Below are 15,451 nucleotides of genomic sequence, written 5' to 3'. Positions count from 1 at the left end.
GATGAGTGGTCCCCAAAACAACAGTACAAGCACATAAGGATGTATGATGTTATATGATACATATGAAGGTAGTTAGAGAAATGTGTGTCATCAATAAGTATTAATATTGTTATTTTCATTGGAATAAATGCTTGTCAGAAATTACACCAAAGAATCGTTAAAATGACATAAAATCTCGCGAGAAGACATTCACGACTTCTACTCCCAGAATGCTCTTTTCTACCTCTTCCCTTCCGCGGCCTGAGAAAGTAAGTGAACAGACATACAAATGGGTCCGAAAATCCATCTAATCTCTTCAATATCTACGGCATCCCGACTCTTTAAATGTTTAATTTACATGTATTCCAACTACTACCAAGAAACGTCGGCGTTCATGCTTGTATCTTTTCAAGAAAATATTGTAATATTGGGGATTGTCTTGGCCCCATGTAGCACGCCGGTTTACAGCCATGTTTACCTTTGCTACCAACAAGAAAGCGTCCTACGACTGAATCCGTATAAAAAATGCATTGTCGTATTGATGTAGTTATGTGATTTATTCGTATTTGGTTGTAACTAAAGCAGAAACGTTCTAGTTATGCTAACGTTAGCTAAGTAACACGTAGCGCATCCTCCAGTATGTCGGATTTGTTTTCTCAAACAACCCACTGACACGTTCGCCGATTAGGGCACCGGTCTGTTACAAACTAACAAACATGTTATCGTTTGCAGATCTCTGAAAATGGTCCGCTATTCGCTCGACCCCGAGAACCCGACTAAGTGTGAGTATCTACCGGGCGGTGATTGTCTCCCTGGCTTCATTCATTGGCTAGGTCGCTAATGCTAGCTAGGTACTTACTATCCTCTGGCAGCGTGCATGGTTAAGTCTTAACGGACCTTGCAATTACCCATGATATTAAGTCAAACGTACCCATATGCAGTGGTTGTAATGATGACTTTCTTAGGACACCTTTGGATTACCCATGAAAATAAATATGAATGAGGCTGAGCAACCGCATGTTCATAAACTTATCATTGTTTAATCACCATACTTGTTTTGTGACCTCACTAATTATTGCTGGATCCCCCCCCACACATACAGCATGCAAGTCGAGGGGCTCTAATCTCCGGGTTCACTTCAAGGTAAGGCGTTGCCTTTTCTAACTGAGTGACACGAAGTTGATTTCTGTCTGGTTGTCTACTGTAGTTCTATCAATGTGGTAGTTACGTTTGGTGGTAATTGGTATTTATTGGTAGACATAAATGGGTACAGATTTAGGTGTGGTGCTTTGCTATGATGATAACATTGGAGACCTTTGGAATCAAATGTGACAATATCTAACAAATAACTGAGCAATTTTGCATCCATTCCTTTTGGACCAAACGTTATAACATGTTATTTATATATGTAACGACTATTGATAAAATAAAATAAACATTTTCTCCATCAGAACACCCGTGAGACAGCTCAGGCCATCAAAGGCATGCACATCCGCAAGGCCACCAAGTACCTGAAGGATGTTACCGTCAAGCATCAGTGTGTTCCCTTCCGCCGCTACAATGGGGGTGTTGGCAGGTGTGCCCAGGTGAGCTTCAATTATAGTTGACCTAGCCTCTATTGAAATGGCTTTAGGGGAGACTGCTTGTTGTCTTTATGAGAATGTTAACTCTTTCCTGTATTTCCCATTTAAAAGTAGTGGGATTTTAAGTTACAAAATTGCTTTTTAAAATGTGCATTTGAGACTGGTACAAAAGGTGTCAGACCTTGTACTTTGTCATGTTTTTTAAAAAATGCGTGCCTGAATGAAATGGTTGCAGTGATGACTTTCTTAGGACACCTTTGGATTACCCATGAAAAGAAACATGAATGAGGCTGAGCAACCACACATTTGCATTTATGCCTACATTAATCTGTCCCAAAAAGGGTCACTTAATCTGGCCCAGTCTGGTATGCACAACTGAAAACCTTTCTTCTGCAGGCCAAGCAGTTTGACTGGACACAGGGACGCTGGCCCAAGAAGAGTGCGGAGTTCCTTCTCCACATGCTGAAGAACGCTGAGAGCAACGCTGAGCTTAAGGTAAGGTTGAGTTATTTGCTAGACCTGAAATTTATTGTGCCATGCCTGTAGTGGAGAGTGACTTTTTTCATGGCTTTCTCTTGTCCCTCTGCTGTAGACATGGTGAGCAATGTGTTTGGACCATGGAATCTCAATTAAATCAGTATTGAATCTTAATACATATAGAATCGCAATACATGTTGCATCGGCACCTAAAGTATAGTGATGATATCGTATTGAAGTCCTTGGCAATTCCTAGCCCTAGTGGAGAGATGGGTGAAAGTATGATGCTATCAAACTTGTAGCAAAGTCTGCATGTTTGGGATTTGTTTTATTTGTGTTCAAGCTGTGTAATGTACACTTCGTGATTTCAATGACTGTTAACCATTAAAATTATCTTGGAATTGAGTTGTCATGATTCTTGTATGACCAATCTAATTTGGTATGCATTAAGTACTGTATATTTCTGACAACTAATTGGATGATTTACTTGTTGACCGGTTTGTCTTTGCTCTATTCTGACAGGGTCTGGATGTAGACTCCCTGGTGATCGAGCACATCCAAGTGAACAAGGCCCCCAAGATGCGCAGACGCACATACCGTGCCCACGGTCGCATCAACCCCTACATGAGCTCTCCATGCCACATTGAGATGATCCTCACAGAGAAGGAGCAGATTGTTCCCAAACCAGAGGAGGAGGTCGCCACTAAGAAAAAGGTGCACACGCGCCAAAGCCTTTTGCACAATTTGCTTAGTATCTTTTTCATAATATTTACTCTTCCACATTTCTCATGTAAAATCAGCATCGTTAACCGTTCTGCAGATGGGAACAAAATGGTTTACTGTCCTTCTGGCATCATATATCTTGAAGTCTTATCAGACCTTACCATTATGGTTTTTATACATTCCTGTATGAGATGGTTGCAATGATGACTTTCTTAGGACACCTTTTGGATTACCCATGAAAAGAAATGTGAACGAGGCTGAGCAACCACATATTTACATTTTTCATTCTGTTCGTATGTGGGTATTATCAGAATTGGTATGGTGTATATGTTGGTCTGACATGCTTTGTCCTGCAGGTTTCTCAGAAGAAGCTGAAGAAGCAGAAACTCATGGCACGGGAGTAAATGTAAATAAAATGGAACCATTCTTACCAAAACAGAGTCTCACGCTTCATTACTTCATGAGTGTATTTGGAAATTCCCTACTGCTACTGCTCATGTCAAATGAGGCAATCATTTGAGAAACCAAGGCTGTCGAGTCTGCCAATAAGAATGTTGTGATTGACAGAGCCGAAAGCCTTGGCCAGGTCGATGAATACGGTTGCACAGTAATGTCTCTTATTGATGGTGGTTAGGATGTCGTTTAGAACCTTGAGCGTGGCTGAGGTGCACCCATGACCAGCTCTGAAACCAGATTGCTTAGCAGAGAAGGTATGGTGGGATTTGAATTGGTCAGTAATCTCTTTTGTTAACTTGGCTTTCGAAGACCTTAGAAAGACAGGGTAGGATAGATATACAAAAGTATTTAGTCAGCCACCAATTGTGCAAGTTCTCTCACTTAAAAAGATGAGGCCTGTAATTTTCATCATAGGTACACTTCAACTATGACAGACAAAATGAGAAAAAAATGACATTGTTTGATTTTTAATGAATTTATTTGCAAATTATGGTGGAAAATAAGTATTTGGTCACCTCTCACAGACCTGTAACTTCTTTAAGAGGCTCCTCTGTCCTCCACTCGTTACCTGTATTAATGGCACCTGTTTGAACTTGTTATCAGTATAAAAGACACCTGTTCACAGCCTCAAACAGTCACACTCCAAACTCCACTATGGCCTAGACCAAAGAGCTGTCAAAGGACACCAGAAACAAAATTGTAGACCTGCAACCAGGCTGGGAAGACTGAATCTGCAATAGGTAAGCAGCTTGGTTTGAAGAAATCAACTGTGGGAGCAATTATTAGGAAATGGAAGACATACAAGACCACTGATAATCTCCCTCGATCTGGGGCCCCACGCAAGATCTCACCCTGTGGGGTCAAAATGTTCTAAGAACAGTGAGCAAAAATCCCAGAACCACACGGGGGGACCTAGTGAATGACCTGCAGAGAGCTGGGACCAAAGTAACAAAGCCTACCATCAGCAAGGGCATTGAAGATGAAACGTGGCTGGGTCTTTCAGCATGACGATGATCCCAAACACACCGCCCGGGCAACGGAATGGCTTCGTAAGAAGCATTTCAAGGTCCTGGAGTGGCCTAGCCAGTCTCCAGATCTCAACCCCATAGAAAATCTTTGGAGGGAGTTGAAAGTCTGTGTTGCCCAGCAACAGCCCCAAAACATCACTTCTCTAGAAGAGATCTGCATGGAGGAATGGGCCAAAATACAAGCAACAGTGTGTGAAGACTTACAGAAAACATTTGACCTCTGTCATTGCCAACAAAGGGTATATAACAAAGTATTGAGATAACCTTTTGTTATTGACCAAGTACTTATTTTCCACCATAATTTGCAAATAAATTCATTAAAAATCCTACAATGTCATTTTTTTTCTCATTTTGTCTGTCATAGTTGAAGTAAGTGTACCTATGATGAAAATTACAGGCCTCTCATCTTTTTAAGTGGGAGAACTTGCACAATTGGTGGCTGACTAAATACTTTTTTGCCCCACTGTAGGTCTGTAGCAGTTTGGGTCTAGTGTCACCCCCTTTGAAGAGGGGGATGACCGCGGCAGCTTTCCAATCTTTGGGAATCTCAATTCAACAATTTCGGCAGATAATTTTAGAAAGAGAGGGTCCAGATTGTCTAGCCCGGCTGATTTTGCAGCTCTTTCAGAACATTGGCTATATGGATTTGGGTAAAGGAGAAATGGTGGGGGCTTTGGTGGGTTGCTGTGGAGGGTGCCCGGGCAGTTGACCGGGGTAGGGGTAGCCATGTGGAAAGCTTGGCCAGCCGTAGAGAAATGCTTATTAAAACTCTCAATTATAGTGGATTTATCGGTGGTGACAATGTTTCCTAGCCTCAGAGCAGTGGGCAGCTGGGAGGAGGTGCTCTTATTCTCCATGGACTTTACAGTGTCCCAGAACTTTTTTGAGTTTCTGTTTGAAAAAGCTTGCCTTAGCTTTTCTAACTGCCTGTGTATATTTGTTCCTAACTTCCCTGAAAAGTTGCATATCACGGGGGCTATTCGATGCTAATGCAGAACGCCACAGAATGTTTTTGTGCTGGTCAAGGGCAGACAGGTCTGGCGTGAACCAAAGACTATATTCCTAGTTCAAAATTTTTTGAGAGGGTCATGCTTATTTAAGATGGTGAGGAAGGCACTTTTAAAGAATAGCCAGGCATCATCTACTGACGGGATGAGATCAATGTCATTCCATGTTACCCCGGCCAGGTCGATTAGAAAGGCCTGCTCGCAGAAGTGTTTCAGTGAGCGTTTGACAGTGATGAGGGGTGGTCATTTGGTCGCAGACCCATTACGGATGCAGGCAATGAGGCAGTGATCTCTGAGATCTTGATTGAAAACAGCAGAGGTGTATTTGGAGGGCGAATTAGTTAGGATGACATCTATGAGGTTGCCCGTGTTTACTGATTTGGGGTTGTACCTGGTAGGTTCATTGATAATTTGTGTGAGATTGAGGGCATCAAGCTTAGTTTGTAGGATGGCCGGGGTGTTAAGCATGTCCCAGTTTAGGTCACCTAGTAGCACGAGCTCAGAAGATAGATGGGGGGCAATCAGTTCACATATGGTATCGAGGGCACAGCTGGGGGCAGAGGGAGGTCTATAGCAAGCGGCAACAGTGAGAGACTTTTTTCTGGAAAGGTGCATTTTTAGAAGTAGAAGCTCAAATTGTTTGGGTACAGACTTAGCCTGCAGAGTTCTGTATTACTTTCTATCTTTGCAGTAGATTGCAACACCGCCCCCTTTGGCAGTTCTATCTTGGCGGGAAACTTTATAGTTAGCTATGGAGATTTCAGGGGTTTTGGTGGTTTTCCTAAGCCAGGATTCAGACACGGCTAAGACATCTGGGTTGGCAGAGTGTGCTAAAGCAGTGAGTAAAACAAACTTAGGGAGTAGGCTTCTAATGTTAACATGCATGAACCCAAGGCTTTTACGTTTACAGAAGTCAACAAATGAGAGCACCTGGGGGGTGGGAGTGGAGCTAGGCACTGCAGGACCTGGATTAACCTCCACATCACCAGAGGAGAAGTAGGATAAGGGTACGGCTAAAGACTATACGAACTGGCCGTCTAGCACGTTCAGAACAGAGAGTAAAAGGAGCAGGTTTCTGGGCACGATAGCATAGATTCAAGGCATAGTGTACAGACAAAGGTAAGGTAGGATATGACTACATTGGAGGTAAACCGAGGCATTGAGTAATGAAGAGAGAGATATAGTCTCTAGAGATGTTTAAACCAGGTGATGTCATCGCATATGTAGGAGGTGGAACAACATGGTTGGTTAAGGCATATTGAGCAGGGCTAGAGGCTCTACAGTGAAATAAGACAGTAATCACTAACCAGGACAGTAATGGACAAGGCATATTGATATTAGAAAGAGGCATGCATAGCCAAGTGAACATATGGGTCCAGTGAGTGGTTGGGCTGGCTTGGGACAAGGTGATTCAGACAGTTAGCAGGCTAACAAGCTAACAGTTAGTAGGCCGGAGCTAAACAAGCTAGCAGCTAGTAGACCAGGGCAAGCTAGCAGTTAGCAAGGGCTAGCAGTTAGCAGACCGGGCAGGCAAGCTAGCAGTTAGCAGACCTGGTTAGCAAGGGCTAGCAGTTAGCAGACCGGGCAGGCAAGCTAGCAGTTAGCAGACCAGGGCCCGGAAGTTTAGCAGTTAGCAGACCGGGTTAGCAAGCAAGCAGATAGCAGGGGCTAGCGAGTTAGCCTTTGGGGGGGCGTCACGATGGGGGTAAGTCTGTTTTTGCCTCTTCGTGCGGTGACGTCGATAGACCAGTCGTGGAATTAGTAGGGTTCCAAGTAGCTCTATGTAGCTTGCAGGCCGATATTGTAGCCCAGGAGTATGCTTCGGTGGTAGCACAGGAGCCCTGGCCGGGCTAGCTTCAGTTGAGGGATTCCAGATCCGAAGTAAATATAAATACTTCAGGAAAAAAAGCAGCTCTACGCCACATTGGGTGAGGCGGGTTGCAGGAGAGTATTTAGATGATGAGGTTTAGCAAAATATTTTAAAGGATATGCGATGAAAAATATGTAAAATGATATATACAAGGGACACGACAGGACAAGGACATCTGACTGCTACGCCATCTTGGATCAAATACTGCTTCACAGTCCCCGCTGTTCCATAAGATGTTTTATTTATTTTAAATCTAATTCTACTGCTTGCGTCAGTTGATGTGGAGTAGAGTTCCATGTAGTCATGGCTCTATGTACAGTCGTGGCCAAAAGTTTTGAGAATGACACAAATATTAATTTCCACAAAGTTTGCTGATTCAGTTTTTAGATATTTTTGTCAGATGTTACTATGGAATACTGAAGTATAATTACACGCATTTCATAAGTGCCAAAGGCTTTTATTGACAATTACATGAAGTTGATTGGAGTGTTGACCCTTCTTTTTCAAGACCTCTGCAATCTGCCCTGGCATGCTGTCAATTAACTTCTGGGCCACATCCTGACTGATGGCAGCCCATTCTTGCATAATCAATGCTTGGAGTTTGTCGGAATTTGTGGGTTTTTGTTTGTCCACCCACATCTTGAGGATTGACCACAAGTTCTCAATGGGATTAAGGTCTGGGGAGTTTCCTGGCCATGTACCCAAAATATCAATGTTTTGTTCCCCGAACCACTTAGTTATCACTTTTGCCTTATGGCAAGGTGCTCCATTATGCTGGAAATGGCATTGTTCGTCACCAAACTGTTCCTGGATGGTTGGAAGAAGTTGCTCCCGGAGGATGTGTTGGTACCATTCTTTATTCATGGCTGTGTTCTTAGGCAAAATTGTGAATGAGCCCACTCCCTTGGCTGAGAAGCAACCCCACACACGAATGGTCTCAGGATGCTTTACTGTTGGCATGACACAGGACTAATGGTAGCGCTCACCTTGTCTTCTCCGGACAAGCTTTTTTTCCGGATGCCCCAAACAATCGGAAAGGGGATTCATCAGAAAAAATTACTTTACCCCAGTCCTCAGCAGTCCAATCCCCATACCTTTTACAGAATATCAGTCTGTCCCTGATGTTTTTCCTGGAGAGAAGTGGCTTCTTTGCTGCCCTTCTTGACACTAGGCCATCCTCCAATAGTCTTTGCCTCACTGTGTGTGCAGATGCACTCACACCTGCCTGCTGCCATTCCTGAGCAAGCTCTGTACTGGTGGTGCCCCGATCCCACAGCTGAATCAACTTTAGGAGACGGTCCTGGTGCTTGCTGGACTTTCTTGGGTGCTCTGAAGCCTTCTTCACAACAATTGAACCGCTCTCATTGAAGTTCTTGATGATCCGGCCCAGCTCATGGTGCAGCACTTCTTCCGGATCCATGGACTTCCGGTTGACATGGTCTCCGATCGCAGCCCTCAGTTCTCGTCCCGGTTCTGGAAGGCGTTCTGCACCCTCAATGGGTCATTGGCCAGCCTGTCATCCCCAGTCTAACGGCCAGTTGGAGTGAGCCAATCACCACCTGGGGCCAGCCACATTTGTGGGTGGAATACACCCGCAAAACCCTACCCTGCTTGGCCACTGGTCTCTTGCCCTTTGAGTGTTCCTTGGGATATCAGCCCCCACTCTTCCCTGAGCAAGAGGAAGAAGTCAGCATACCCTCTGCTCAGATGTCCGTCCGCCGCTGTCGTCGTAGCTGGAAGAGAGCCCGGTCCGCTCTTCTCAAGACCTTCTCCAGATATTACTGACCTCTTTCTGCCCTTGACCTGCCCTTTGCCAGCCCCCTGTGTTAAAATAAACCTTCTGAGATTCTAACTATCCACTTCCTGTGTCTGCATCTGGGTCTTACCCTGAGTCGTGATAATTTCCTTTAATAAAAGGTAGGCCTATGGCATACATACCCCCTAAATTCGAGTGTTGGATATAACCTAACAGCCCTTCACTGATATGGAGGTAGGCTATTTAAGGAGTGCATGGTGGGTGGAGAAATTGACCACAAATCTAACGTCTAATTTCATCTTTCAAACAGGTAGGCCTACCTCTTATTTCTTAAATAGGAAGAAATAGGCTCCAACACAAAGCCATCTTGTTGTTAGTAAAGTTTAATTAAAATGAAGACATTGAAATGAATTATGCCTACTCAAATGTGCCTAATTTCAGCACCATGAGCTGCCGTTTTCCGGTTGATTGCGCTGAGGCTGCTGCTTCAAGTTTCAGCCACACAAATGTAAGTTACTCGAATCTGGCTTATTGTGAAGTCAATAACTCTGATACATACATTATGGGCAAGAAACATACTGTTTTTAATCAAATCAATTATAGTAGCAAGCTATCAAATTGTACCTCCGGTCCTTCCGATCTTCGCGTGCTCGTCAAACTGAACATAGTCTTTTGTAACGCTATTCAACTCTTAGGTCTGTAACCTGCTGGTTTTCTGTTCTACCTGATAATTAACTGCACCCACCTAAATCAGTCCCTGATTAAAGGGCAACAATGAAAAAACGCAGTTGAACTGACTTCGAGGTCCAGAGTTGAGTTTGAAGGGGCTATAGGCTAGTCCGTCCGCGCACCGTTTAGGGAAGAAGCATTTGAGTCTCCTGTACTGCCAAGGTAGGCCTACACAGCACAGCCATTGGTTAGGCAGCACACAAACATGCTTATGATCAGCAAGAGCAGAGACGACCGGGAATCAGGGTTGGAATTTCCATTACAGTGTGTATTTAGCCTAATAAGCAACTAATTCTAAAACTAACTATAAAATTAGAAATATTGAAATGTCATCAAGTACAAATTACATGACTCTCCACTGGACTAGATTGAAAAAATATGAATCTCTCCCCTTGACTGAAATTGAAAAAGCATGGCCCTCCCCCATTTCCTCCAGGTAAACATTCTGTTAATCTCGATCCATTCCTTAAAATAAAAATATATAATCAGTTGAGGTCCAGATTTGATCAAATGTAAAGTAATTGCTAGAAAATATTGGGGAAATTCAGCGTTTTATTAATTGCAGTATTAGAGTATACCACAGGGTGTCACTGGTGTCTTGCAATCCTTAAATCTAGTATAGGGCGCGCTGTAGCTAGACCTACTGAAACAGCGGTCATACGTATACTTTTTTTTCTCCAATGCAGAATAATAATATTGACATCCGTTGTTAAAGACTTTTAAGTCTTCAAAAGCCGATTTATTTAATGGTTATTCGTGCATTGCATTTTCTCACTCTCAATTGATAGCCTATGCCCAGACAGCATATACCGATGCTTGAATTAATATCAATACCAGACCGTTACCAATAAGCATTTGATAATAGTATAGCCGGTGAAACAATATCCCAATAAAGACATGTACAATTCTGTTGAGGATGTCATACAGAGACAAAAAGTCCCCATATGTATTTATATTAAAATAGTTAAAGTCTTGAGTGTTCTCAATATTGATCTAATTAGGCTACAAAAGCACAAACACACGCATACAGACACGTGCTACATTTGAATCCAGGAGCACATAAATGACAACGTTTGGCCTACTATTTGGCCTTGTTGAATTTATAATAGATAATGGAGTATTACCCATATTTAGGTCTATCTATGGCTTAATGCAGAGCCATATATTTAGATACATGGCTAAATGCATATCTCAGTAAACTATGCAGCTTCTTTATTCATTAAAATGTTATTTGTCACATGCGCTGAATAGAACAGGTGTAGTAGACCTTACAGTGAAATGCTTTAGCCTACAATTCATGTGAATGAATATGGATGGATAAACTACATTTGGATCTAGTAGTCTATGTCACATGATGAGCAACAAACTAAAACTGGACAGTTTTATCTCCATCTCTTCCTTCAAAGACTCAGTCATGGACACTCTTACTGACAGTTGTGTCTTCTTGTCGTGATGTATTGTTGTCTCTAACTTATTGCCTTTGTGCTGTTGTCTGTGCCCAATAATGTTTGTACTATGTTGTGTTGCTACCATGTTGACGTCATGTTGCATTGCAACCATGCTGTGTTCTCGTGTGTTGCTGCCATGCTATGTTGTTGTCTTAAGTCTCTCTTTATGTAGTGTTGTGGTGTGTCTTGTCGTGATGTGTATTTTGTCCTATATTTTTATTCCTATTTTTATTCCTGTCCCTTTATCTAAAAAAATAGTTGTAGAATGGACTCGATTGATTGCAACTGTTTGAACGTGCAAATCAAAGCTATGATGGCCAGCCAATGAGGACACACTCCTAAATCCTGTTGGCTCTTGCACTTCACACACTGCGTACGTCACCGTCGGATTACCCAATCGCAACATAAACACCTCATCTACTTTCTGTTTACTCTCAAAGTTTTTACTTTTGCGGCGAAAGACACACGAAAGTGGTGATAATGTTTTATTATCTTAAAGATCGTCTTATGCATCGGAATGAAAGGGTAGCTTTTTATCTATAGATTTCAAACATTCAACAATATCAATTTCTCTAAAGCAGTCTGGCCAAACCAGTGAGGACAACTTCGGAAATTCATCCTATTTGAACAACTTCATTCCCAAGATTTACAAGGTTGAAGAAGCGGGTTATCCCTGTAATAATAACTTTTGAATCTCTGCGAAATTAATCTGGGATTTCATTTTGCCATGTTTTAGTTTTAAAACAGGACATTTTCATTTTAGATAGACCATTTTTAAGGCGTGCACATTTTGAAGATTTGGGCTAATATAGGCCTACCCCAAAGGAAACGTGTATTGTGTTGTCTGTTGGTCGATTTGAGCAAAACTTTGCATTATTAGGCGTCTTGAGAGCGTGAGCATTGAGGATATTTTTTTGACTAAACCATCACATTTACCTAGTCTCGGTTATGTTAGCAGTGGGGCAGATGGACGGGTCCCGACAGAGCGCTTTCCTCCTAAGCACCGCACCTTTAGCGGCTCTGCATAGCATGACGGAGATGAAGACCCCACTCTACCCAGCCTACACATTATCTTCCACCGGTCCGGCCTCTTCTACCTCACCTACTGCCACCTCTCCAAACCCCGGTGGCATCCCGATGTCCTCACCGGGAATCAAAACATCCTCCGGAATGTCATCGCTCGGATCGCTCCATCAATGCATTGCGCTAGGCACACCTCATGGAATAAACGACATCCTTAGTCGTCCTTCGGTCCTTGCCCCAGGAGCTGCTGCTGCCGTTGCTGCGTCCTCTTCTGCCGGCATCTTGTCCGGACTGCCCCGCTTCAGTAGCTTGAGCCCCCCGCCACCCCCTGGACTCTACTTCAGCCCCAGTGCTGTGGCAGTGGCTCGCTACCCCAAGCCCTTGACAGACCTTCCAGGCAGGACCCCGATATTCTGGCCAGGAGTCATGCAAAGCCCACATTGGAGAGACGCCAGATTCGCATGTTCACCGCGTAAGTTACTAGTCCACGTTTTTGAGCTATCTGAACTTCAATTTATCGTATTTTGATGCATGATGTAGGCCTATAGCTGGAGGGGTTATTAATTATTCCCCCAGTAGCCTATGATATTTCATCCTAAAAATTGAAGCAGATCTGACTTGAATGTTTAGCTGAAATGTGAATTAAAATTGACTAACAAAGGCTTATTTTATAACAGCTCAAATTAAGTTGATTGTGATTATTATAATGAGAATCGCCTAACAGTAGGCCCATCCCAACATCAAATACATGTTAATAGCCTAATATTGGCACTTTATAACAATGCATAACAATAGGCGACATTTCCTTTAATGAATTAGAAGCTTTATGTTTTACATTTTCAGATCAAAATTCTATACTGCTTGACAAAGATGGAAAAAGAAAGCACACACGTCCCACCTTCTCTGGACAGCAAATATTTGCCCTAGAAAAGACTTTTGAACAAACGAAATATCTGGCTGGACCGGAGCGAGCACGACTGGCCTACTCGCTGGGAATGACAGAGAGCCAAGTAAAGGTAAGACATATCTTGAAATAGTCTTTATAAAGTCCAATAAGATGTATAATATTGTTTAATAAGTAACCTAGTTAACCTGTCACTAAGGAGGAGCACAAAGGCCTCTTGCATAGTCTCTTCTACTCAATTAGAATTTGTCTCACGCTTTCCATTAAGGTGCCTCATGCATTTTAGACAGTAATGTTTCTTTCGTTTCAATATTCATAAATAGATAGATATCGCCTACACTTAAAGTCGAATAACAGTTGTCAAACAAATCTAAATTAAAATGACTGTATTGCATTTAATAATACATCTTTAAAGATAATTCCCAAATAATTGTTGTCATATTCACAACTATAAATATTTCTAAAATATTAGTATGTATAACTAATAAATGAATAATACATTACACTATAATTTAACCAGACAATTTGTTAATTTATGTCATGGAAATGTGGAAATAATGGTAGCAGTCTTGCACAGGAGTATATAGAAAATGTGCATGTTTGCAAACAACATGGAAGGAGGCAAATTAAACCTATGTTTTATCTTTAGAAAGATATTGACTCCCTTTTTCTGAATGCATTATTAGAATGACATATAACCTATTATTATCTGTTGACTTCACGTGACTTAGACGTATGCCCTTTTACTTTGGCAGGCCAAGGCTACATTATTTGTAAATGTCTGGTTGTTAATCAATATCTTTGCAATAGAGTCATGTGTAATCATATTATTTGTTGATTTCACGTAATCAACGAATATTAACCTTTTAGGTGTGGTTTCAAAACCGAAGAACGAAATGGAGAAAACGCCACGCGGCTGAGATGGCTTCGGCAAAGAAGAAGCAGGATTCGGAGACGGAGAGGCTGAACGGGGCCTCGGAGAATGAAGAGGATGATGATGATTATAACAAGCCGTTGGACCCTAACTCAGACGACGAGAAAATAACACAATTACTGAAAAAACACAAACCAAACTCCTCACTCCTTATTAATACATCAGAAAACGACAGTTCGTAGACAGACACGGGGAAAAAATACGTTTGATGAAACATTTAATCGTGGAACTGGTGCAGGTTGTGTCCCTTTTTTCGTCAACATTTTTAAATGAATAAGTTTGCACGAGGACGGAGGATCAAAGGAATAGACGCAATTGTGTAGTCTGGAACAGTGGCCAAAACATGGACACAATTTATAGAAGTTTGAACATTACGAAGATGATACTTACATGTAAATAGAAACGTGAGTTGTATTCAATAGAAATTATATTACTGTGAATATTTATGTGTAAAAAACGTTGTTTTTTTGTATAGAAAGCACTGCTGAGTCTCTTCCTCTTAGTTGTTCTGACGTCTGACATCGTTACAGCTTTGTCAATTGCAAAAAGCATAGCCTATATTTTCATGTTTAGTTTTGTTTTTGAAACTTGACATATACATTGCATTTCATAGTGAAGTAATAAGATCCACCTGTTTGTAGGGCCCAATTTTCAACCATTAGGGCTTCCAAAAAAATATCAGAACAAGCCTAACAGGCATCCCCATTGGTTCTGTGGACTAGAAGAATCGTTTATATATATATATATATATATATTTACAAAATAAATGGAAATTAAATTAGCCACATATTTTAAGTGTAAAGAATACCGGTTGTGACGCAATTGAAGTACATTTGTAAAATAAATGCACATTGTGTGTTTCTCTAATGGTAAAATGGTTTCCCCTCACACTTTACTTAATTTATATAATATTTTAAGTTTGTAACAGTGATTGAATCCTGCAAAAATGTGTATCGCGGGTTCATATGTAATGCACTTTTTAAAAAAAATAAAAGGTAAGATTAACGTTGCTTTACTCTGGATATACATAAAACAATTCAATTGCGTTCTTGGCAGTAATCACCTGATGGAGGACATAAAGGGGGAAAGAAGCATAGGAGGAAGTATTTGATTTGATTTCGTTTTATTTTATCTACCTATGAATTTCTATTTGTGCACGCTAACGAAAGACACCTGAATGTATAATATGAATATGTAAATATATCATATTTGGAGATATGATGGTTACTATTCATCTTATTTGAGGGGTTATCTTTCTTAGCAGGGCGACGTAAAGTGGTTTTCTATTTGTTTATGCAAACATTTCATATGTATGTATGATGATTATGATAATTATGATTATTATTGATGATGATTACATTATGCCACTATTCCTTCCAAGACATGCGATGATATAGGAACATCTATTGTTGCCTATAACCAAGCTATAACAACAACAATAATGATTATTATTATTTATAATTATTAATATTTATAATAAAACTATAATAGCATCCACTCTCCAGTGCTTTTATTAAAACATATTCTGCCCACT

General features: G+C 41.4%; 2 protein-coding genes and 3 non-coding genes across 8 annotated transcripts; all 5 read left to right on the top strand.

Annotated features, from left to right (window-relative positions):
• The first annotated feature begins 181 nt into the window (after nt 1-181).
• On the top strand, nt 182-3,198 carry LOC109892476 (60S ribosomal protein L17). Of its 2 annotated transcripts, XM_020485036.2 has the most exons (7): nt 182-248; nt 712-761; nt 1,082-1,122; nt 1,431-1,565; nt 1,959-2,057; nt 2,562-2,753; nt 3,119-3,198. In XM_020485036.2, exons 2-7 carry the CDS (start codon nt 722-724, stop codon nt 3,164-3,166), a joined length of 555 nt encoding a protein of 184 aa, XP_020340625.1. In that variant the 5' UTR covers nt 182-248; nt 712-721; the 3' UTR covers nt 3,167-3,198. The 2 variants fall into 2 exon arrangements, with proteins under 2 accessions (XP_020340625.1, XP_020340626.1); XM_020485037.2 differs by lacking the exons at nt 182-248; nt 1,082-1,122 and having other exon boundaries at nt 738-761.
• LOC116374514 (small nucleolar RNA SNORD58) lies at nt 924-993 on the top strand. Its single transcript, XR_004210482.1, has one exon. It is a non-coding gene; the product is annotated as a small nucleolar RNA SNORD58 (small nucleolar RNA).
• On the top strand, nt 1,792-1,861 carry LOC116374513 (small nucleolar RNA SNORD58). The gene has a single exon (XR_004210481.1). It is a non-coding gene; the product is annotated as a small nucleolar RNA SNORD58 (small nucleolar RNA).
• Nucleotides 2,958-3,028, top strand: LOC116374515 (small nucleolar RNA SNORD58). Its single transcript, XR_004210483.1, has one exon. It is a non-coding gene; the product is annotated as a small nucleolar RNA SNORD58 (small nucleolar RNA).
• A 5,780-nt stretch (nt 3,199-8,978) lies between the features above and the next one.
• On the top strand, nt 8,979-14,997 carry LOC109892063 (homeobox protein Nkx-6.1). 3 transcript variants are annotated; one of them, XM_020484480.2, is made up of 5 exons: nt 8,979-9,189; nt 9,321-9,387; nt 12,015-12,551; nt 12,923-13,095; nt 13,854-14,997. In XM_020484480.2, the coding sequence occupies exons 3-5, from the start codon at nt 12,023-12,025 to the stop codon at nt 14,097-14,099; spliced, it is 948 nt and encodes a 315-aa protein (XP_020340069.1). In that variant the 5' UTR covers nt 8,979-9,189; nt 9,321-9,387; nt 12,015-12,022; the 3' UTR covers nt 14,100-14,997. The 3 variants fall into 3 exon arrangements, with proteins under 3 accessions (XP_020340069.1, XP_020340068.1, XP_020340067.1); XM_020484479.2 differs by having other exon boundaries at nt 12,012-12,551; XM_020484478.2 differs by having other exon boundaries at nt 11,997-12,551.
• The last annotated feature ends 454 nt before the right edge of the window (nt 14,998-15,451 follow it).

The sequence above is a fragment of the Oncorhynchus kisutch genome, linkage group LG6 (assembly GCF_002021735.2).
Source record: "Oncorhynchus kisutch isolate 150728-3 linkage group LG6, Okis_V2, whole genome shotgun sequence".
Taxonomy (NCBI): domain Eukaryota; kingdom Metazoa; phylum Chordata; class Actinopteri; order Salmoniformes; family Salmonidae; genus Oncorhynchus; species Oncorhynchus kisutch.
The sequence above is the reverse complement of the archived record's forward strand: the minus strand, read 5'-3'. Positions and strand labels throughout refer to the sequence as shown.

Excerpts from the sequence above, each read along its gene's own strand:
- LOC109892063 (XM_020484478.2), top strand. The coding sequence starts at position 12,005 with ATGTTAGCAGTGGGGCAGATGGACGGGTCCCGACAGAGCGCTTTCCTC. Across the intron at positions 12,552-12,922 it reads CAGATTCGCATGTTCACCGC|ATCAAAATTCTATACTGCTT; the intron begins GTAAGTTACTAG and ends TTACATTTTCAG. Across the intron at positions 13,096-13,853 it reads TGACAGAGAGCCAAGTAAAG|GTGTGGTTTCAAAACCGAAG; the intron begins GTAAGACATATC and ends TTAACCTTTTAG.
- LOC109892476 (XM_020485036.2), top strand. The coding sequence starts at position 722 with ATGGTCCGCTATTCGCTCGACCCCGAGAACCCGACTAAGT. Across the intron at positions 762-1,081 it reads CCCCGAGAACCCGACTAAGT|CATGCAAGTCGAGGGGCTCT; the intron begins GTGAGTATCTAC and ends CCACACATACAG. Across the intron at positions 2,754-3,118 it reads AGGTCGCCACTAAGAAAAAG|GTTTCTCAGAAGAAGCTGAA; the intron begins GTGCACACGCGC and ends TTTGTCCTGCAG.